This window comes from Orcinus orca, chromosome 13 (genome assembly GCF_937001465.1).
Source record: "Orcinus orca chromosome 13, mOrcOrc1.1, whole genome shotgun sequence".
NCBI classification, from domain to species: domain Eukaryota; kingdom Metazoa; phylum Chordata; class Mammalia; order Artiodactyla; family Delphinidae; genus Orcinus; species Orcinus orca.
In genome coordinates this window covers 35,711,047-35,733,000 of record NC_064571.1, presented here as the reverse complement: position 1 = coordinate 35,733,000, position 21,954 = coordinate 35,711,047, and the positions used below count along the sequence as shown (strand labels likewise).

General features: G+C 42.5%; 1 protein-coding gene and 1 long non-coding RNA gene across 8 annotated transcripts in view; one reads left to right on the top strand and one right to left on the bottom strand.

Moving 5' to 3' along the window:
* The window catches only part of LOC125960921 (uncharacterized), a 21,122-nt gene extending 20,654 nt beyond the window's left edge, over nucleotides 1-468 (bottom strand). Inside the window, exon 1 of the long non-coding RNA XR_007471109.1 lies at nucleotides 261-468. This is a non-coding gene — a long non-coding RNA (uncharacterized LOC125960921). The remainder of the gene's footprint in view (nucleotides 1-260) is intronic.
* MEIS1 (Meis homeobox 1) overlaps nucleotides 1-21,954 on the top strand; it is a 137,320-nt gene that overhangs the window by 28,190 nt on the left and 87,176 nt on the right. For all 7 annotated transcript variants that reach the window (XM_033400392.2, XM_049696415.1, XM_033400393.2 and 4 more), the window contains exon 7: nucleotides 483-594. In XM_033400392.2, coding sequence (XP_033256283.1) covers nucleotides 483-594 — 112 coding nt within the window. The remainder of the gene's footprint in view (nucleotides 1-482; nucleotides 595-21,954) is intronic.

Below are 21,954 nucleotides of genomic sequence, written 5' to 3'. Positions count from 1 at the left end.
CACATCCTAGCTATTATGGACCCCGGCCTAATTGTGAGGTCTTAAAAGCTCTGCCATGTTTGCCTTCTAGGATGAATCAGAAGCCTCTACACACAGACCACCACTCTCGTTTTGCACTTTTAGAGTAGCAGGCTATTGTGCCAGAGGGTTGCTTGACATTAAAAATACAGTCAGAGTGAAGAGGCAGCGGTTTCCCCCTCCCCCCTTCTTTGCCTGGAATGTTTTTGTTTTCCTTAGTAATAAAGCATGCAATTACTTACAGAATAACTATTGGTAGACATTATTTTAGCTCCGAAGCGGAAATTGGCACATTTTAGATGCACCGGTGGAGCTCTGAGCTGGCACCATTAGTGTAGGGGGACGGGAAAGATGACGTGGTTGTCCATTCCAGCCCTCCACCACTTTGACACTGTGCGAGGGGACCCTACCGGGACCGTGTTAACAGACCACTCTATTCAGATGTCTGCTTTGTGCCCTCACAGCCCTCTTGGAACAGAGATCACGATGACACGGCATCTACCCGCTCAGGAGGAACCCCGGGCCCTTCCAGCGGGGGCCACACATCACACAGTGGGGATAACAGCAGTGAGCAAGGTAGGAGAGCTGTTCTTGTTCTCTTGCTACTTGTGTCATTTTTCAGGGTTGAAAAATTAGAACTGTCTGGTGAGGGACTCTTTATACAGGTTTTCCTAGAACTCTTTATTACAGTTTTTCCTATAAACCCCGTGTAATATGAGAACGGCTCATCTTATTTTATTCCTCTCGACCCTCTTCTTCTTTCTCTGCCAGACCAGCTGCCTAGCTGCCTGTCGCCTGGCCACCTCCATAAAACAGGGTCAGTGAATGGACGGAGAGCAGAGAAGTAGATTAGACATTCGAATGTGTGGAAATAGTATGCCACTAATACCCTGCTCTACAAATAAAAAAGTGTTATTATTACTTACCCTTAGAGGCTTTTCAAGAGATCATGAAGAAACACCCACTAGGATTCCAACTGAACAATGTCTTAAGATGCCTAGAAGGCAGTGGGCCTTTTAGAAACCCATGCCGGGCTTCCCTCTTCACTGGGTTGAAGCCATTTTTCTGGATTTACTCATTTGAATCTCTTAAGTGCTTGGCTTCGTGGCAAAGTCACACTAAAGGGAATTAGGATGAAATGGCAAGAATCCAGATCGATTTCATTTGTGTGGTTCTTGGAATGCACACACCTGTATGTGTATCTGGGTGTCCATGGATGTGCATGTCTGACTATAACAGGTAGCAGATAAAGTTTAAACAGAAAGTTAAGCTTCAGCAGTAAGGTGAATGAGGATTTAGATGTCTTGTACTGCTTTTGATGAGAACTACTGCAGGGTATTTTGTGTTCAATTCATGCAACCGAAGAGAGTATTCTCTCTCTGAATATAAAAAGATGGCTTTATTGAAGTTGACTGAGCCCACAGTAGGTACATACTTTAAAATCCGGTTTTATGATCATGTTTCACTGGAGTGCTGTTTCCCAACAAAAGAATTTTGTTTTCTAACCGAACTGGGCTATACCAATTAAAATTGCAAAGTCTACAATGAATTGAACACGATTAATTTGACAACAGAAAAGTTCTTTTTTGGCGGGAGGGGTGGCAGATGTATGCTATTTGGACTGGGAATAACTTCTACACATAGAATTTTAAGTATTTGAGATATTTTATTGTTCAGAGAAAAGTTGCTGATTTCATCACAACTGTAAGTCTAGCAAAAATGGAGCCTGGAAGAGTAAACTGGTTCAGAGCTGAGGCAGAAACTGGTAACCTCTGACCTCTGCCTTTTACTGGAAAACGATATGCAGCATAAATCCACGGGGCCTACTTCCTTTCAAGTGTGCGTATGTCTATGTTATGGTGTTGCTGTTCACAGCACTATAGCTAAGATGAGGTCAGCATTTCCATATGAAGCCCTACTTTCAGAATTCAGCTCACACCAAGGGTTTTCAGAAGGGTGCAGATGGACTCTCGATTCTTTTTCCTGTACTCCAGAGTTGCTACATGGGGCCGTAGCCTAGTGTTTTGTTTGTTTGTTTGTTTTTCTTTTTCACGTCTTGCTTTTTAAGGCTCCCGTCAGGAGGGTCGTTTGGCTGCTACTTTGAAGGCTTGTAAACTGCTGAAATGCATTTGTTTAAAATGGAAACATGAGTTTTCTTAAACATCATCTGATAAAAGGACTTTCAGAGGGCAAATGCCCCACCCCAGTTCTTCCCCTCTGACCTGTCGGAACAAGGAATCAGGAATTTCTCAGGTTCCTTTCTCCTTCAACACGTGTTCTCTAAAGGCCAATTTAATAGTGAATGTGACTGTAAGCCGTATACCCTTCACATTACCAGGGTTTTCCACTTACATCGTTCCTCTTTCTGTTTTTTCATATAAGACCACCACCTCATTTTTCTTTTTAAAAGCATTTTCATATACATAGTCTCATTGGAATGACCTCAGTTGAACCTGCCTAAAACAACTGTGGTGGTGGATAAAACAGGTCTAGCCCCATTTGACAGAGGAGGGACAGAAGCTGTGGATGAGCTGAGCGATTTGTGGAAGCCCTGGTGCAGCAACAGGCCTAAAATTTCAGGCCTGCCCCTCCCCCCCCCACCCGCCCCTCCCCGCACTGCCCTCTCCTGGGCAGTGCGATTTATTCCCTGCTAAACGCTGAATGATGCCTGGAAGTGTTGCTGTAACAACTTCGGTGCATTTCCATGCCAACCACAACGCTTCTCAACTCTCTTTTTCATCCCTGGGACCTGTGGAGCTGGGTCTTTGTGCAGCCTTCGGATTAGCTGTGCACAGTGGCTTTTCCGTGTTCTCCTGTCTGCCTTTTCTGGCAGCCATGGATGTGTAAACCGTGCCAGCAATTGGCCTGTAGTGCATGTGTCCTAAATAGTTATTTACACAGTTTGAGTCCATTTTAGTCAACTGGGTAAATAACAGCCCTCTTCAAAAGATTTATAAATCCATAAATATGTCTTTATACATACCCAATAGACAGAAATAACTCAATCTGTCCAGAACATATCCAAAGAGGTGTTTCCCTCACAGACGGGAGTAATACATATTTTAAAACTTTCTCTGCTGTATTATTTGTACCGCATTTCTTTTCTCCTCATTCCTTTTCAATGTTTGCCCCTTCATCATGGCACCCAGGGTACAAAAAAAAGAAATCCCCTAGGCTTTGGTCCTCTGTTAAATAACCTTGTCTGTGGTACAAGGTGGGCATGTAACAGGCTCTGTCCTGTTCCTCTGGACTTTCAAAGTAAAGCAAAGAAAATCGGTCATCCAGGAAGTTTGTAATGTTCTGACAGATTTCAAGATACAGTAACAGTTCCTAGTTAGAGTTCCAGCAATCGGGGGGATTTTTGAGCATCTGACGAGTTGCCAAATGAGTGGCTCTTGGGGTTGATAGAGTAGCTTGAGTCCACATTTTTTACCTAAGCATAAAAAAGTAAAGTACAAAATCCAACCCTGGGCATTCTGAAGGGCATATATGTGAAGTATGTAATAGGAAAATGTGAAAGATATTATTATTCAGGGATTTGATGTTTATTCATGATTTACATAATATATCTCTCCCGCAACTCAAATTATTTATCATGGCAACTCTTCTTATGGCATCTACATTCATTTCATAGGAACACTTGTGGCCCCCTGCAGGAAATCGATTCTTTAATAGCAAAAGCGCCTTTAAATGGGCATTTAAAAGGAAGGCCTAACATCTGTGTTTGGTTGGGGACTCTGCTGCTGCGGCCGGGACATTGATTTTGTCTACTTTTTAACTTCCTCAAAGCACTTGCAAAGATATGAGATTGGATTCTTATTTTCTCACTGTCAATGATTTGCTATTTTCCCATTTCAGAAGAGAGAAAAGTAAAGCTCAGAAATACTGAAGTGAGTCACCGTGAGAGTCACCTCCGGATCTTGGTCTCTTGCCTTTGTAACTACTTTAGGATGGGGTGTTTTCAGGACCCCCAAGCAGAGTCTCATAAGATGAGGTGCACATTGGCAGATACTGTTCTCTTTCATGTGTCTTTTTTTTATCCTACTGTGTGTGGCTGCCCTACTGACCATAATCAGGGTCTATTGTAGGAAGCGTGTAGTCTGGACAGGAGAACACCAAGCAAATCTGGTGCCTTTCCCCACCGGATTGTACTCCTCCCCAGGAGGGCTGCCACGGACACTGTATAACCCATGAGCAGCCTTAGCTGTGCTTGACCACATTTTGAGTTTGGGCACGTCTCTGTTTTGGGTTGAAAGTCAAGAGAGACGAATACATGATAGTAATAAAATAATAAAATAACGTATTACAGGCGGTCAGTCAGTGTAGGTATTTCATCCGTCACTTTGTAGAGGAGGTCACAGAGGTTCAGAGAGGCTGAGAGACTTACCCAAAGTCACATACTGGTTGGTGGTACAGTAGGGACTTGAACCCATACCGTCTGACTCCAAAGCCCAAGCTTCTATTTGATGTGATACTGGAGTGTGACTAAGAATGGGAAACAGAGCACTCGAGGGCCATTCTTTCTGTTATCGATTCAGGGACTCTTCCCCCAGTGTCTGCACTGGGCCTGGCACTCCGCTCTGTAACAGTGACAGAGCTGTGAATAAAACAGAATCAGCATTAGCCTCAAGGGGGTTCTACTCTGCCGGGGACTGAGAATCCAGTTTTGTGTGCTGAGTAGAATGATGATCGAGCTATTTACAGAGAAGCAGGATGATTGATATGATTAATTTGTATTATGTATTAAGAGCCTCTACCATTTCACTCATTCTGAAATTTATTGAATTGAGAAGAGGAGCCTACAAAACAAGTAAAGACATTTCTCTTGCAGAACGTTTCCCACTTCAAGCTCATCTCGTTTTCCTCTTTTGTGAGGAAACAGAAAGTCTTATTTCTACATAGAAATTTGATGTGAAACATTTCAGCCCTAAAGGACTTGACTTGGTCTCTAGAACTTCTAAAACGCACTTATGAACTTCTTTGAGGGCCAGGACTCAGATCAACAATAGTATCTTTGCTCCCACTAAAAAAACAAAACAAACAAACAAAAAAAAGCAAAACCAGCATGTTTCTGTAAAGAGGAACAATTGAAAAGCATTGCTATTTCTTTATAATAAAATGTATCAGTAGCGGTCAGTGCCTCCCACTGTCCCCTCCCCTCCACGCCAGCTTTTGTAGGAGTTCAGGCAACCTATAGGCAGAAGGCAATTCCATTTATTATTGAAGGGAATCTCGAGGCGGTCGTTTCAGACCTGTGAAGCCAGCAGGCAGAGCAGGGTGAGAGGGAGCGGGGGTGTGAGGCAGGGAGACGGATGTAGGGAAGGGCCGCATTTTGTTCCAGATGACTAAGCAACGATTTATATACCCGCTCGTCTTTTTACATGAAGAAGAAAAGTAATAACAGCCCAAACCCAGGCATTTGAAACAGTCAGCTGTCTGATGAATAATGGGATAGGTGGGAAGGAGCTCTCTGATTGGATGTCTTAATGAGCAATTTCGCACAGAGTTTGGGCTGCTGTTCCCCTTGACCTTTGCCCTTTATTGACCAAACTGACACTTCATTTTTCACATACTTCCAATTATGTCTCGGCTTAAGTGTTGCCCTCCCTCCTTTATTTCTTTCCTATGGACAACTTGAGAGTAGTTGAGGCCACGGAAGATATTTTAATTTGAAAAACTACCATAACAACTCAGGTTTAGGATACAATCTGTAATCCGCAGTTTTTCGGATGAAGACACAAAGTGAATACTGCTTGTTTTGAAACAGTTTTCTGTCTTTCTTTTTTTTTTTTAATCTCAACTTATTTTAAAAACAAAATGTTTATAATAACCTAAGAACCCTGAAAAGGAAGAAAAATGTTTAAAAAGTAGGATTTTATTTTTTTTTCCTTTCATCTGTCTGTTGGTCAGAGTGACTTGAGTGATTTTAGATCTGTTCACACTTACCTCTTAAGCCTTGTTCTTCTCCGGGAACTTCTTATATTTCAATGGCACTAGAATGCATATTGAAAAATATGCTTTGGTGAGAAGAGGAAAGGAAAATATAATTGTGACCACAGGCCTTAGCCCTTGAGCCACTGCAGCCCTGTGTGGTACTTGAGTTACATTTAATGTTGTATTCAAATTAAAGTGTGGTCTTTGCTTGCAGTGGCAGGCAGAATAGGAAAATGATTTCCTGATGGGAAAAGTCAGGTGTAAAAAAGAAAGGGGAAGTCATTACACGCTGCAAATCCATGTTATCCAAAGGTCCATATTATTAACTTATCAAACACGTTGAATTAGATGTATGGACAGAGAATTGTTTTCCCAAGAACACCCCATACTCTAGTCACCTTACCTTTTATTGACTCATTAAATGTGAGTAACCGTTTTCTGTTCTCCATTTGCTTGACTTCTAGCATCATGAAAGCAGATCGTCTTAAAACAAAGAAAAGTAACTTCATCATCTAAAAGTCATAACTGTTTATTTAGGGGCATGAACTTGGCCATGAGTGTTTTCACAGAAAGTGCGTCTTCTCACTATTAGGCTGCATCAGTAGTAAACCTGGTCATTGCTTTTCATCTTAAACAACTGAAAAATTCATTTGAAATTATTTACTCCCAAATAGATTTCCCTCTAACACAGAAGTATTTGTCTCAAGTAGATGAAGTGTTACCTACTTTATTATGTAGCCCTCTGGCATATCCATCGCATATTTTTACTATAATATGGTAATAAAAGAATGTAAAAGGCAGACAAAGGTTCTATCTTTTTCTGTAAGGTGACCTCTGTTACCAAGTAACTGCTTTACTTATGAGCTTATTAAAAACTCAAAAAATGAGCTTTTCATACTTCACGGGCATTGATGTGAAAATGAGCTGTCCTGTGAGTGGTTTTCTTGATCATTTTTAGAACAATTGATTAGCCAAAGAGCTCTGTCATTAGTTGACATTGACTGATAGCAATTTGTCACAAGCTCTGAAGGTCAGCTAGACAGTTGGAGTTTCAGCCTGCTTTTGATTGACCTTTACAGAGTCCATCCTCATGTGACTGGGTTTGAATGGGTCTGACCCTCGATTGGAAAAGGCAGGGTATTAGTCAGCAGGATCATTTCGTATATTTTCTGTTGATTGCTCATTTTTATTTATGTGTGAACTCAAGGTCTGGATAGCTTATCACATTTTGTACTCTAGTTTTTGAAACTTAAGAGGTGTGATACTTGTTAAGTATGGCCTTAAAACCACAATTCTGTTTTCCCTCTGGTTTGCAATGTTACGGTGGACTTGGTATGTGATGTAGACTTTGCTGCCGACACTTGCCGTTGTCACCTGTGCAGATACTGGGATTTTGTTGCCTGTGATGGGTTGGAATTTTGTTCTTGCTGTGATTGTTTCTTAAGAGATACCAACTCCAGTGTGGCTTGTAGGACTTCTGAAATTATACACCAGTTCTCTGACTTTCCTAGAATTAATGGCATCGGTCTCTCAAGAATCCCGTGATAGTTTAAAAAATGAGTGGTAAAGAATTCTATGAATAATGATGTTATGTCAGTTCATCAGGAAGTCCTACAGCCAGAAGGTATGAAAACTTTTTAGAGAGGTATCTTCTCTTCAGTTTCACTCAGTCTGCAGTAAATTAGAGAAAGCTTTTCTGGCTATAACAACATTGGCGTTTCACCGAGAGTGGGATATATTTTCTATTGTAGTGGACCTGGAAGTTACTGATTCATAATGCTTAGTTCTTTCTTTCCAAGACCGTTAAGTATTTTTCAAAAGCACATCTCGTGTAGAAGAATATATTCCACACTCGTATTAATAACATGCATTTTACTGCCTTATGTAAATAATAAAAACGGTGACCTGAGCTTTAAAAACCCAGATCCTACTGTGTAATTATTTAATTCAGTTTCCAAATAAGGCCTTTTTTTTCTCTTATTCTCTCTCACCTTCCCTTCTTCTCTCGATTCTGCATTGGGTTTTAAACTATAAGCAATAACTTGTTTTTCAGGTCCATCCTCCTAGGCATTCCAGGGCCACCGCACAGCTGAAACATGTGTTTCAGTTTCTACCCAAGAAAATAAACCAGGAGAGAATCCATTGTCCCCAGTGGGGGATTCTTCACAGGGTGTCATTCTTGGCAAGGCAGAAGTGAGGAAGTTAATTTTAGGGAAGCATCCATTTAATACAGCCCAAGGAGATAAAAAGAGTTTAGAATTATAATCACTTCTGCAGATGAGCCAAAATATGATCACAAGTTGTACTTAAGGAGGGAAATATAAACGTATGCATTCTAGTCAAGTCACCAGAAATGGATTAAGCACTGACTGTGTGGAAGGTGTGCTGTGTGAGGCTATAAAAATGAGTAGGTCATAGTAGTTGCCCTCAGGAAGTTCGTGTGTGCTCCCAAGAGCGTCAAGCATATGCAAGTGAAATATTTGCTAAATGCTGAATATTCTTAGGGAGCTGTGAGTGTGTTTATTTCACAACACACCAGTGACCCAGACACAGTGAACTCTGTGGTCAAGGCTGTTGACTGAAACACAGAGTGGGTAGGATTTGGCCTAACTTGCAGAGGGACACCTCTACCTTCGTCCTCTGACTGCCATATAAGTTCAGCATCTCTGGGCCCTATGAGGCCACTCTAGGGAACTTGGTTCAGTTTTCCCGTGTGGCCACCCGGGACCTTTGCTGTTTGAACTAGTGGGTCATCATTGCTTTCTCCACCTTTAGTCCTGTGGCTGCTGACTCATACTGGTCTTCTTCAGGGGACCTTGACATTTTCTGGGGGGAGGGGACCCCTTTGGCAATTTGGTGAAGTCAATGGATACCTAGTCAGAGTAATATTTTTATTAACACACAAAATAAAATAGGTAAGATTATAAGGGAAACTAATTATATTGAAATCCAGTTATCAAAATATTTTATTTTTAAAAATAAATAAATAAATTTATTTATGGCCGCGTTGGGTCTTCACTGCTGCGCGCGGGCTTTCTCTAGTTGCGGTGAGCGTGGGCTGCTCTTCGTTGCGGTGCGCGGGCTTCTCATTGTGGTGGCTTCTCTTGTTGCGGAGCACGAGCTCTAGGCATGCAGGCTTCAGTAGTTGTGGCATGCAGGCTCAGCAGTTGTGGTTCACAGGCTCTAGAGCTCAGGCTCAGCAGTTGTGGTACACAGGCTTAGTTGTTCCGTGGCATGTGGGATCTTCCCAGACCAGGGATTGAACCCGTGTCCCCTGCATTGGCAGGCGGATTCTTAACCACTGCGCCACCAGGGAAGTCCTAACAAAGTATTTTAAAACACAAATCATAATATAGTGATATAAGTGCCTCGTTTTAATATGCATTAAGTAACAAGGTCTGGCAATAATTCTATTGTCTATCACGTTTTTGAAATAGTGATGAATGTAAGTGGTGTCTTAAGATATTTGTAACAACTGTATTGTATTATGTGAATATGATTTCCATGGGTGACAAAGTCACAGGTCCTACTAATAGTTCTGTGGTTTGTTACGTACCTAGATACACACTTGAAGTAAATGCTACTTGCAGTTAGAGGTTAGTGAGAATAAAAGGTTAATTTTTTTTTCCCTTCCAAGTACTTGGATCTTATAAATTCTAACCATGGATCCCCTTGTAGTGGGAGGGTCTATGTAGTCCAGGTTAAAAACTTCTAAACTAATTTGTGTCATCTGCAGGAAGTATTCTGTGAACCCCCAGATTGGAGGAAGTGATCCTCTTCTGTGTTGTCAGGGCATCCTGTGTTTTATCGTTGCTCATATATTGAAATGAGCCATTCATGCGTCAGCCTCCCCAGGATGCCCCCTGGGAAGGGACTATGTCTTCTTCATCTTTAACTCTCCTGTGCCCAGCATAGTTACGACACATGGCCACTGATGGATAATTATTTATTGAAGAGGGTTGGGAACCCTCTCATGCTTTCAAACTGTGATTACACTACATTCCCTCAGGACTGATTTCTTTTGGGTGCCAGATGGCTAATCTCACATGGTAATCTCTGTCAAGATGTAAATAGACACGTAGGTCTTGTGTGTTCCCACCCGCAGAAAGGCATTTTAACCGGGGCACTCAAGGAAAGATTCAACAGGTAGCTCTTTCAGAAGTTGGTGGTAGATGGGTTTGCGGATGTCCCTTAAATCACAGCATCCACGTAGTTGCTGGTTCTGCCTACTCCTACACTTGAGTCCCACCCTCTGGCCCTGAATGGGCTTCCAGTAGAGGATGGGTGGGGACTGGCTACAGCATTTCAGTATCTTTTGAGGGATCTTAGGGTAGAGGTTAAGGAAGAATTACAGGAGTAACTGTGCCACCCTGGGAGGATGCTTTTATGTCCTGTGCTGTTCCCAGCAGCAGACATGATTGCATTCCCTGGGATGTGATATTTAGCTCTTCTCCTGAATTTATCTCTCTCCCTCATGACTGCTAGCACTAATTAAGGATAGTGGTGGAGGTTTTGGCTGTTGGCCGAGCAAAAACTAACCCAAACAGTAAATTTATGCCAAGCGTTTTCCTTAAAAAGAGGTGGGCGTTGTCTACCTCTTACATTGATTGGTCCCAGAAGTGTAGTTGATAAGTTGGGGTTTGCTCAAGTGTCTGGCTTTGTGGATTAGTTCAGTCTTGCAGATAATTTTCCGTAATTACTTAACCTAAAAGCATTCTGTTTGATTAGTACAATTAGCTTTAGCCTTCCCACATTTACCAATATCAACCCGTACGCATTCCTAGACGAAGCTTATTTTATCTCCTGACAAAGAATGGAAGAGGTAGAACTTCCTTCTACTTATTCCCATATCAGGAGAAAAAGAGAACATGACCTTATCTAGAAAATCTTAAATTTTCTTCAGAATCATATATTTTTAAGAAAGGGAGAATTGAAGAGTGAATGCAGAAAACATTGAATTTGCCAATAGGTTTGTAGCTAGATTATTAACATTAATCAGTTCTCTCTCTTTAAACATTTCATTTGTTTTAGTTTGACTCTTTCCTTGAGTGCCCCTATTACAATGCATCTGTGAGAGCAGGACAGTTAGCACCTTGTACCTTGTGCCCTTTTGTACTTTGATACCTTGGGAGAAAAAGGATATATCTTAATTTTACAATGCTTTTACATATTTTCCTTTCCTTTCTATGAAAGGATTTAAGGAAATTAGCAAAAGTATACAATAGGATTCAAATGAAGTAGATGAAGATATCAGAATGAAAGGAAAATAAATGAGAAGTCAGTCTTAAGGGTAGTAAGGAACAATATGAATTGTAGGATCATGTCCATTTGCTAGAAGTAGGCAGTTAATTTGGCTCTGAGCTTCCTAGCAGCCAAAATGAAGAGTGAAATATAATTAGTTACAAGCTTTAGAGCATCCATGGAAGTGTTGCTCAGAAGAATCCCTTTGACAGGCATTAGGACCCACACGTGCTCACCCAGGAAATCCAGTGAGGTGGCATAGGCTGACATCCTAGCAACACCTGTAGGGCTCCTCTACATTCCCCTCAGCTCCTAGCACAGTACTGCAGATAGAGTAAGTACTTGCTAAATATTTGATTGATTTGTTCGGATGTCTGGATTTATATTCAGCCCATTTGCACTTTCACTCCTTGGTATCTAAGCCTGTCTTGATTTCCGTAGTCGAAACAGATGACAGCCTGTCTTCATGTGAGCCACAGTGCTGATCATTTCGCGATGCCATGAGACCTTTTCCCACTTTTCCATCTCCTTCTTCTGACCATTTCATGGTGAGCCAACTCCATTCTTTTTTCCCTGCACCTGGGGCTTGGGATGCAGGCGAGAACGCTCTTGTCCTTCTCGTTATTATCCTCTGAAACAGGGTTAATGGAGCCAGAGAGATTCAGATAAGTGACGGTGAAAATGGAGATGTCGAGGGACTGAGGTGGGACACCGGGATGGGAAGATGCAGGGGCCACGGTCTTTAACAACGGAAGTTCTGATGGAATATGATTTCAACCTGTAAAATAGGAGCAGACTGTGTGTTGTGAATATTTGGATTACCAAGCACTCAGAACATCTCCTTATGTGAAAGGAATTCTTTTAGTGCCAATAAAAGGTATTGTTTTGGGACTTCCCTGGTGGCGCAGTGGTTAAGAATCTGCCTGCCAATCCAGGGGACACGGGTTCGATCCCTGGTCCGGGGAGATTCCACATGTCACGGGGCAATTAAGCCCGAGAGCCACAACTACTGAGCCCATGTGCCACAACTACTGAAGCCCGCGAGCCTAGAGCCCATGCTCTGCAACAAGAGAAGCCTCCGCAGTGAGGAGCCCACGCACCGCAATGAAGAGTAGCCCCCGCTCGCTGCAACTAGAGAAAGCCGACGCACAGCAACGAAGACCCAACGCAGCCACAAATAAATAAATAAAAATTTTAAAAAAGGTGTGATTTGATATTGTGAATTTTAAGCTGATGAGAGGAATTCTCCCAAAAGGAGAAAAGGTGAAGACAGAAATAGCCCCATTCACTAACTCACTGAGTACTAATTGAATGTCCACTATGTAGTAGCCCATTGCTAGATGTGAGAATTGAGAGTGAAAGAGGCTATTCCTGGCATCAAGAAGCTGGCAGTCCTGTGGCCGAGCAGACAGTTCACACATGGTAGGTTAAGTCTCGTGATTCAGTGGGCTCAGTGTAATTTGGAAGCAGAGGAACAGTACCTAACAAACTGGTGAAGATGGAGCGACTGCCTCTCCCCATCCTTCCACGGCAGGCATCCTTAATAGATCACAGTGCACTTTCTCCTTGAGCTTGAATGGGACTTGGATGTGGGTCCTTCTTGGCACAGCACTCCAGGCAACCACTACCGCATCCCCCAGAGTTAGCCCTGGAAGCAACCTGCTTTCCTTCCCAATCTCCTAGCCAGCTCCCCCAAGGAAACTTGGGGAACTTGATAGAAACTTGGGATGGATGGAGAAGTAGAAGGGCATGCGAGGCACAGAAATTAGTTTGTGTAGAGGCATGAAGGAGAGAGAAAGCATGACACTCCCGAGGCTTCCCGTACGCCTCAGTGTGAGCAGAGAACATGGGAAAGGGAGAGTCTAAGGTGAGGCCAAGAGGTGGCAGGGCCAGACCACGAAGGATCATAGAGGTCATCTTAGGGAGCTGGGAGTTTGTTGGGAGTTGGGGAGCCACTGAAAACGTTAGAGTTGTGTCCTGGTCAGGTCCGAGTGAAGGAGGGATGGGTGGTGAGGAAGCTGGGGCCAGTGTTGCTGCTGTTTAGAAAGGCTGAGCACACGGACTGAGGCAGGCAGGGGAGGCTGCAGAGAAGAACTTTGGAGGAGGAGACTGGACCAGACTGAGGGGTGCGGGCGCGTGGGGTTCAGAAGGGCCTGGAAACAGGCCAGGTCTCAGAACACTGCTTTCTAGACCACAGGTCCCTTCTAGCACGCTCACTGTCTTCTGAGGGTAGCCTCCCAAAGGTGGGCTGGCCACTGCTGGCTCCGGCTTCTCCTCTGGACACTCTTCCCACCCTCTCCGAGGGTGGCCCGCTGAAGCCCGGCCACCACCCTCTGCTGCCCTGCTCTCCCGCGGAGAAGTCTCTGGCTCCATGGTGACCAGGGGGCTGCGTGGAAAGGAAGAGGCCAGCCAAGCTATCATGGGAATCTGGTGACTCATTTCATCAGTTTACTGTTCTGAACTTGAGGTGACTTCCCCCCTTGCTTGACAACTGATGGATGAGCGTTTCCTGAGTATCTGCAGAGTAGATGCTTTGTTTCATGGGCCTTCGTGTTCATGGACTCCCAGTGGGTCCTAATCCTGCCTTCCCACTTCCCAGGCGGCTAATTTCTCTTCGTATGTAGAATCTTCAAATTACCTGCCAGACTTAATCGACTCCAGGAGGAAAATAATATACTCTTGTGCCTGCAGATACAGCTCTAGTTCCTTCTACTTTTTGCCTGAACGTTAAAGAATGAAGGATACTTCTTTATACTGTAACAGTATTTTCTTGACTCACAACACTTTCACCTCGTACTTAATATGTCTACATTGAAAGGTGTCTTTTAAAATAGTATACTTCATTTTGTGTGTCAGTTTTCACCTTCTTTCCCAGGATGTGGGTTTGTGTATTTTAAGAAGGATTGTCCTTTACTTCGTTTCCAGATGTCCTGAGCCTCTTTTTTTTTTTTAAGTTTTTTTTTTATATCTTTAATGGAGTATAATTGTTTTACAATGTTGTGTTAGTTTCTGCTGTACAACACAGTGAATCAGCTATATGTACACATATATCCCCATATCCCCTCCCTCTTGAGTCTCCCTTCCACCCTCCCTACCCCACCCCTCTAGGTCGTCACAAAGCTCGGAGCTGATCTCCCTGTGCTATGCGGCAGCTTCCCACTTGCCATCCATTTTACATTTGGTAGCGTATATATGTCAATGCCACCCTCCCTGATGCTCTTCATAGGAAAGGAGTCAGCTTTGGAAAATATTAATTGCTCCACTAAATGATGGAATGTTAATCAAGGCTACATAGCAAGAAGTAGAAGCATTCCTTTAGGGCTCCAAGAATATTCCTTAAGCTTATTTTTCATAACCGAAGTGGAGGCAGTAGGCTTGTGTTATGTGGGTCAGAATCATCATCCTAGATCGTGGCCGTGGTCCTTAGATTTAGTTTCCGTATTTCAAATGGAGGCAGTAGGTTTAACGTGTCTTACTTTGCAGCTGGAACAGATTCTATTTTTAATCTGTAAATTGAATGTGGCGAGGAGCCATGTGCTGCCCAGATCCCAATGCATAACTCCTGTTGCTATCAGTGAGTTTCTTGATGGATTGGAAGGAAGTATTTATTCCAAATATCTCTCTGACTCTGTAGAATTAAACATGCTGAACAAAACCTAGCACTTTTCAAGTTAAAACGAAGTGTTTTCTCAGGTAGCAACCATGCTGGCTTAAAGGAATCATGCGACAATCCCAAACAGACACACACACACAGAACCGTAGAATTGGTTTTCAGGCAGAGAGAGACAACTGGGCTCAGGATCCTGGGTGGCAGACAGAGTAAAGGGCGTGGCTGTATTGATACACAAAATTGCCTTTAAATAGAAGAGATAAGGGGAGAAAACCTTTTCTCTGGATGGTGCTCCGCTCATGGGAATGCACACATTATTGTTGGTGAGCAATCCGAGAAAAAGCCCTCCTGTACTTCCTCACTCTTATTCCCCAGTGGTGGGAATGGTATGGCAATGTTTGCTTAGGACTGACTGGTGTTTGCATCTATAAATAAATGTACTCAAATCATAATTGTTATTAACAGGATTGCATGATTACCTGGCAATCGCCTGTTCTGAGATAGCTTTTGGATCACCTGTTCGCTGGGAACATTTGACAGACCTATGTTTATTACCCAATTGAATGTCAGTAGCAATTGCAGCTAAAGATAAACAAAAATGCAAGTACTTGTTGACCTTGACTTTTTTCCACAAGAGATTGGACTTGATGGCTCTATTGCTGTTGAGCTGATAAGGGTTATAAACAGTAGTTTAAGGAAAATGTTTTATTCCCAGAGGAGAATACCCTATGTGCTGTGGGAAATGGCAGTAGCCATGTATACCCTTTGCCAGATTCCCTTAATTCACCTTTATGTGGCCTGTGGGAAAAGGATGTGGGTGGGGGGGGGACTTTTTATGGCTTTAATATACATTTGCATAGATTGTTATAAATTGTGAATGGTGTAGTCAGCAGATTACATACAATTTTAGAAGAAGCCAATGAAGTTTCTGTGATTTATGATATTTAGTAATATGATTTCTTCATAAACTATCACGTTAATATAATATTGTGTTTCAGAGATGCAGAGCTTGTAAAAACGCAATACGGTGCCCAAATGCTCTTTCCGATTCTAATTAAAAACATAAAAATATTGTTGGTTAGTAATCTCACTAGGGGCAAAGAGAGAGGAAATGAACCTGGTGAATATATTGACATGGGACACTATGAAAGGACACTGGGGGATGTGGCAATCAGCACTTTTATTTGGGCACAAGTCTTATTAAGTTCCAGATTTGAATCAAGACACTTTGGGCCATTAAGGATTCCCCATTTCTTGGTGAGGCATAAAGCCTCGGTGACTTGTCCTATTTGCTCTTTAAAATCCCACTGCATTTTCCTTTTGAGAAGAGGTGCTTTGGCTCAATGCCACTGGCTTCAACTTTTGCTCTTAAAATGTTGTTTTGATGCATAGTGTAGTGATGGCTGAATTGATTTCTGTGCATAAACGGTGGCCTAGATTCTTGCCCTGTGGAAATCCATGGAATTAAGAACTGTAGGTTCCCGGAGTGATAAGAGGTAAGCAAATGATTAGATATGCATGCAGGGAAAAAAATAGAGATGCTTGTAGAATGGAAATAAGAGTCTATATAATTTGCAAGTTTAATGTAAATGTAAGCCACTAATACAACTAATAATTTAATGCTAATATGTGAGAGTAAGTAAATGTAACTCTAATCATTTCCTGTTTGGTGTGTTCTCAAAGAATCCTGAGCAAAAATATACTGTATTGAAATATTTTCCCGGCTCCCCAGGATGGAAAGGCTGGTCTGCTGACAGCTGTGGCCCTTATGAGACCTCTGGGATATTGGTGGCTCAAATTTCTTTCTAGATAAAGTTGTGGGACAGTTTGAGATTGCAGAATCTTAGCCAGAATTTCTTGCAGAGATGTTTAGAACACTGGGCTAGGGGATTGATCCCATAGACATACCAGCTGAGATCTCGTCCAACATGCCCTTTTAAAAAGTCACCGGTATTATTTAATTATACAGAATATATTTTTCTAAATATATTCTAAGTATTTGACCTCTTACTCCATTTGTCAAAGTATGGATTTCCTGGTGAAGATATCTCGGATAAGTTTTGGATACACTTTTATGAGAACAGGCCCTTTGAATGAAATTTTAAAATATAAGGGAAGAAGGCCATGCCATAGATAACTAGCAGGGAATTTTGTGCTGTCTTTAGGGAAACAACAGTGGCAGAGCAGAAGGGTTCCCTTCTCCCCCCGCTGGTCCTCTTTGCTAGGCCCCATTTCTTTATCTGTGAATTTCTTGGGAGAATCCCTGCTTGCTGACTTCCACTTTTCCATGAAACTTTTGTGAAGAACAGTGGAAATCTTTGCAATGACAGATGCCATTGCGGATTATTATGATGTCCATTACCTGGTGGATGAAATTAGGAAGTTTATTTCTGACATGGCACAAACCCTTCCCTGCGACAGAAAGACTGTAACCTAGAATCTTTGTAAAAAAACAAACAAACAAACTGCATCCTTAGGATTACTGGTGATTCTCTGGTTGATACATTAGAAGTGCACAGAGGCGAGCCTGCGCCTGGGGGGTCCCGGTCCCTGGCCGCAGGAGGGCCCAGGGACTCTCCGCTCAGCCTCCTCTGGGCTGCATGAAGGCAGCTTTCTACATCCCTCCTCGTCGTGACTGAAGGATGTGGCAAAGACATGAATTGTGTGTGGCTGGCGCTCTGTCCCGCTGCTAGGAAAGACTTCTGCGTTTATCTGCACTTTTCCTGAGCACCAGTCGGCTCTGTAGCCACCACCCAGGCCACTTTGTGGGAAAGCTTTCTTTATGGTGGGTGACGTGGCATTTCTTGTCACTTCCTCAAATTCCTTCCCGCTGCCTATCAGCATCGCTCTGGACTTATCTGGGTTGAGCTTCAGCCAGCCAGAGCTAATCCTGGTTCCTATTTCAGAGGGGCAGAGTGACAGCAATGACGCTGCCATTTCTTGGCTTGTGACCTGGGGTGCTGGTGGGGGGAGCAGAGAAAAGAGGGGTACGAGGGTTGGGGGCCACTGGCTTGCTTTTCACACCTGATACCTTGAGGGTCCTCTTCCCTTCCTGCCATCACGCTTGCTTCTCCAAAAGGCTGACAATACTATTTATTTCAATGTGCACTTGGGTGTAACTTTTCCAACTGTAACCTGAAGAAATAAAGGGCGTCTTTGCCTGAACTTGCTTTCATCCCATCCCTGAGGTCAGCCTCTCAGAGGAAGTCTTATGAATTGGGATTTAGAGGATCAGAGACAGATGGCTCTTTTGTTCTGATTTTCCATTATTTAACAAATATTTATTGAACATCTACTATGGGTCACACACAATGCTGGCTGATGGGAAGGAGAAATCTTCTGACAAAGAGTGTATTTTTTTCTGGTTTTCAGTTTATGAAATGTGTCCACCCATCTTAGTTTGTGAGCCTTGTGCCACTAATCTTATAGCAGCGCAACTCTCCACGTCTCCGTTTTATAAGTGAGAATTGCCTAAGGTCTCACAGGGTGTAAGTGGGAAATACCAGGACCAGAATCAGCCAGGTTTTTCAACTCCAACACCCCTCCTTCATACCAGGTTAAGAAGTAACCTAATAACTGGTATCAATTTATTTCTGAAATGCATTCACCAGTTCTCTCACTGGGAAGAGAGGAGAGAGAATAAAATTAGGAAGGATCTTTAGAAGGAAGTGATCAGGCCCTTATACTTCGTTCATTCATTCATTCATTCATTCACAGAGTACCAGGCACTGTACTAAATCCTGAGACAACAAAGATGAATAAGACCAATTCCTGCCCTCAGGGAATTTACAGTTCAGTGTTTGTTGCTCCCCTCACTTCTGAATTAGGAAATATCTGGGACAAACATATTTCCTGATGCTGTCCTTTTTAGGAGTTACCTACACTTTCATCCAACTTGGTGAATGCCCTTCACTAATTTTCAGCCTTGAGGCGGGTTCAGTATGTGATTAGATCTGAAGATGGGTCTCTCCTCGTGGAAAAATGGCTTAAGTTTATATTCTTTGGGCAGAAGAACAACCTAAACACCTATAACATGTGGGTACTATTAACAGCTACTTATTGGGTTGTTGGGAAGATTAAACAAGTTGGTATATAGAACTTAGAACAGTGCCTGGCACATAGTACACATTACATATGTGTTAGCTGCTATCATCAGCACCGTCATCATCATCACCATCATCTTCCTCATCGTTTGGTTTGTTTTTCTCTAAGAAAAAGAGAGGCTCTGGTTAGTACTGGTGCTGATTTCTGAGTGTGAGTGATGATGTAGTAGGGAATCGAGACTCTAGTACTATTCCCAAATGTGTCTTCACTTTACAGTGCAGAGTGTTTGTTTGCCCTTTTGTGTCAGGACAGAGAGCCCTCTAAACTCCGTGGGCCACTGAGATTTCCACCCATACAAGACTCCCTTCTGTTGTCCGTCACTCTCAAATGTCTTGTCGTGTATCTGTCACTTTTACCGTAGGAGTTGAGGAGGAAGTGACTGAGGAAGAAGAGACTTAGATTGCAGATGATACCTTTCTCACCTCAGGCCTTTGGTCCAGTGGATTCTTCTGAAACAACAGCTAGTATTATTTCTACACCACATATTAAGGTGTCTGTGAGAAAAAGAGGTTTGCAGTGTCACTCAGGTGACATGTTGACTGGCATACCTCTTGCTGATGGTCAAATTGAGGTGGGTTCTGAGCTCTCCGAGGACCTGGGTGGAATTTCCTCACAGGAGCCCAGTTAGGATGGGAAGTGTATTTGCCCACGATGACAATTTCTTCTAGCATCTCTGGTCTCATGTTGTCACATTAATCTTTGGCCTTTGATGAAACTATTGGGCAGTATCAGGCCTCTGAATTTCAGGATGCCTTGTTATCAGTAAAGTTTAATATACAGGAAGATGTCTGTCACACAGAGTGAAGTAAGTCAGGAAGAGAAAAACAAATATCATATGCTAACACATATATATGGAATCTAAAAAAAAAAAAATGGTTCTGGAGAACCTAGGGGCAGGACAGGAATAAAGATGCAGACGTAGAGAATGGACTTAAGGACACAGGGAGGGGGAAGGGTAAGCTGGGACGAAGTAAGAGAGCGACACGGACATATATACACTACCAAACATAAAATAGATAGCTAGTGGGAAGCAGCCGCATAGCACAGGGAGATCAGCTCCGTGCTTTGTGACCACCTAGAGGGGTGGGATAGGGAGGGTGGGAGGGAGATGCAAGAGGGAGGAGATACGGGGATACATGTATATGTATAGCTGATTCACTTTGTTATAAAGCAGAAACTAACACACCATTGTAAAGCAACTATACTCCAATAAAGAAGTTAAAAAATACAGGAAGATAATCCTTCATATTATAGATAAATTTCACCAAATATTATATGGAGCTTGAGGACTAGCTTTATAGCAATTGCAGTTGGTAAAATAAGGTTCCAAGGGCTTCCCTGGTGGTGCAGTATTTGAGAGTCCGCCTGCCGATGCCGGAGACACGGGTTCGTGCCCCGGTCCGGGAAGATCCCACATGCCGCGGAGCGGCTGCGCCCGTGAGCCATGGCCGCTGAGCCTGCGCGTCCGGAGCCTGTGCTCCGCAACGGGAGAGGCCGCAGCAGTTAGAGGCCCGCGTACCGCAAAAAAAAAAAAAAAAAAAAGGTTCCAAGCATCTCTTGCCTATTAATAGTGACTAGGAAAGGTTGAGTCTGGGAAGTTATGGGGAGGCAAAACCAGATTTACAGGCAGGTCTTTATTTGTTTATAGCAAATCAGCTTTACTACTTCTTTCACCTATAAGTTACTGGTGGTGCTGACTGCCCACTTTCCCTCTCCCCCACCTCGTGTTTTATGTCTCTTCTTGCTCTTCTTTATATGTACCGTGTTGTAGCCTAGTTCTGATGAGACCATAGAGAGTCTATTTCCTATTTTGACTATTTTAATTTTTTTCTATCCACTCTCTCATGACACACTAAGGTGCTTGAATATTCTTTTGAATTTTTTTAATTGAAGTGTAGTTGACTTACAATATCATGTTAGTTTCAGGTATACCACAAAGTGATTCGGATATATTTATATATATATATTTAAGATTATTTTCCATTATAGGTTATTACAAGATATTGAATATAGTTCCCTGTGCTATACTGTAGGTCTCTTTTGCTTATCTATTTTATGTATAGTAGTTTGTATCTGTTAATCCCATACTCCTGATTTATCCCTCCCTGCGCCTTTCCCCTTTGGTAACCACAAGTTTGTTTTCTATGTCTATGAATCTGTTTCTGTTTTGTATATAGATTCATTTGTATTATTTTTTAAATTCCACCTCTAAGTGATGTCATAATATTTTTCTTTCTCTGTCTGACTTACTGAGTTTTTGATATTAGTTGAAAACCCATCCCTTTTCAAGAGAGTAGAGGTGGTTTCCTAACAACCAACATGACCCTTTTCCTTTTAAAGAGAGGAATTTCTTACATGTGCGGTGCTGACTCTGTTCAGTTGTAGCCCAGTACAGTGATGGTGTTCAGGGAGCCTTGCTCCAAAGACAGGGATGTCACATAGAAAATGGAAAATACAGGGCAAGTCTTGTGGCACACTGCATTGAGATTTTTTTCCCCACGTATTATTTGTTAGCATTTTTTCCAATTTTTTATTAAGAATATTTTCATATGTACGGACAAATAAAATGCATAGTACGGACAAATAAAATGCAAATACCCATAACTCACCATTCCCATTCAACAGTTGTTAACATTTGGCCATATTTGCTTTGTCTATGTACACGGATACACACACATATGTATATATGTTACTATATATTCCTCTTCAGTACAGAATATTTAAGGAACCATACATTTCTGAGATTTGGATACATCAGTGATACCTACATTCCCCCATCAAAGCACTGAACTACTTATTTTGGCATCTTGGAAACAAATGATGAAATATCAGGAAAATACATGACTTTATATGAGGATCAGCTCATGGTGATCAATTGCTATTTTAAATGCTTGTCTATGTGCACTTCACGCTGGGAACTTTTAGGTGTCTTTCTATGAGGATGTAGGACAGACTGGGAAGACCACTGTCCTTGGCGTGCTGGTGGTCAGGTGCCATCCCCACTGAACAGTTTGCGAGCCCTGTCCTCTGGGCTGGATGACTCACAC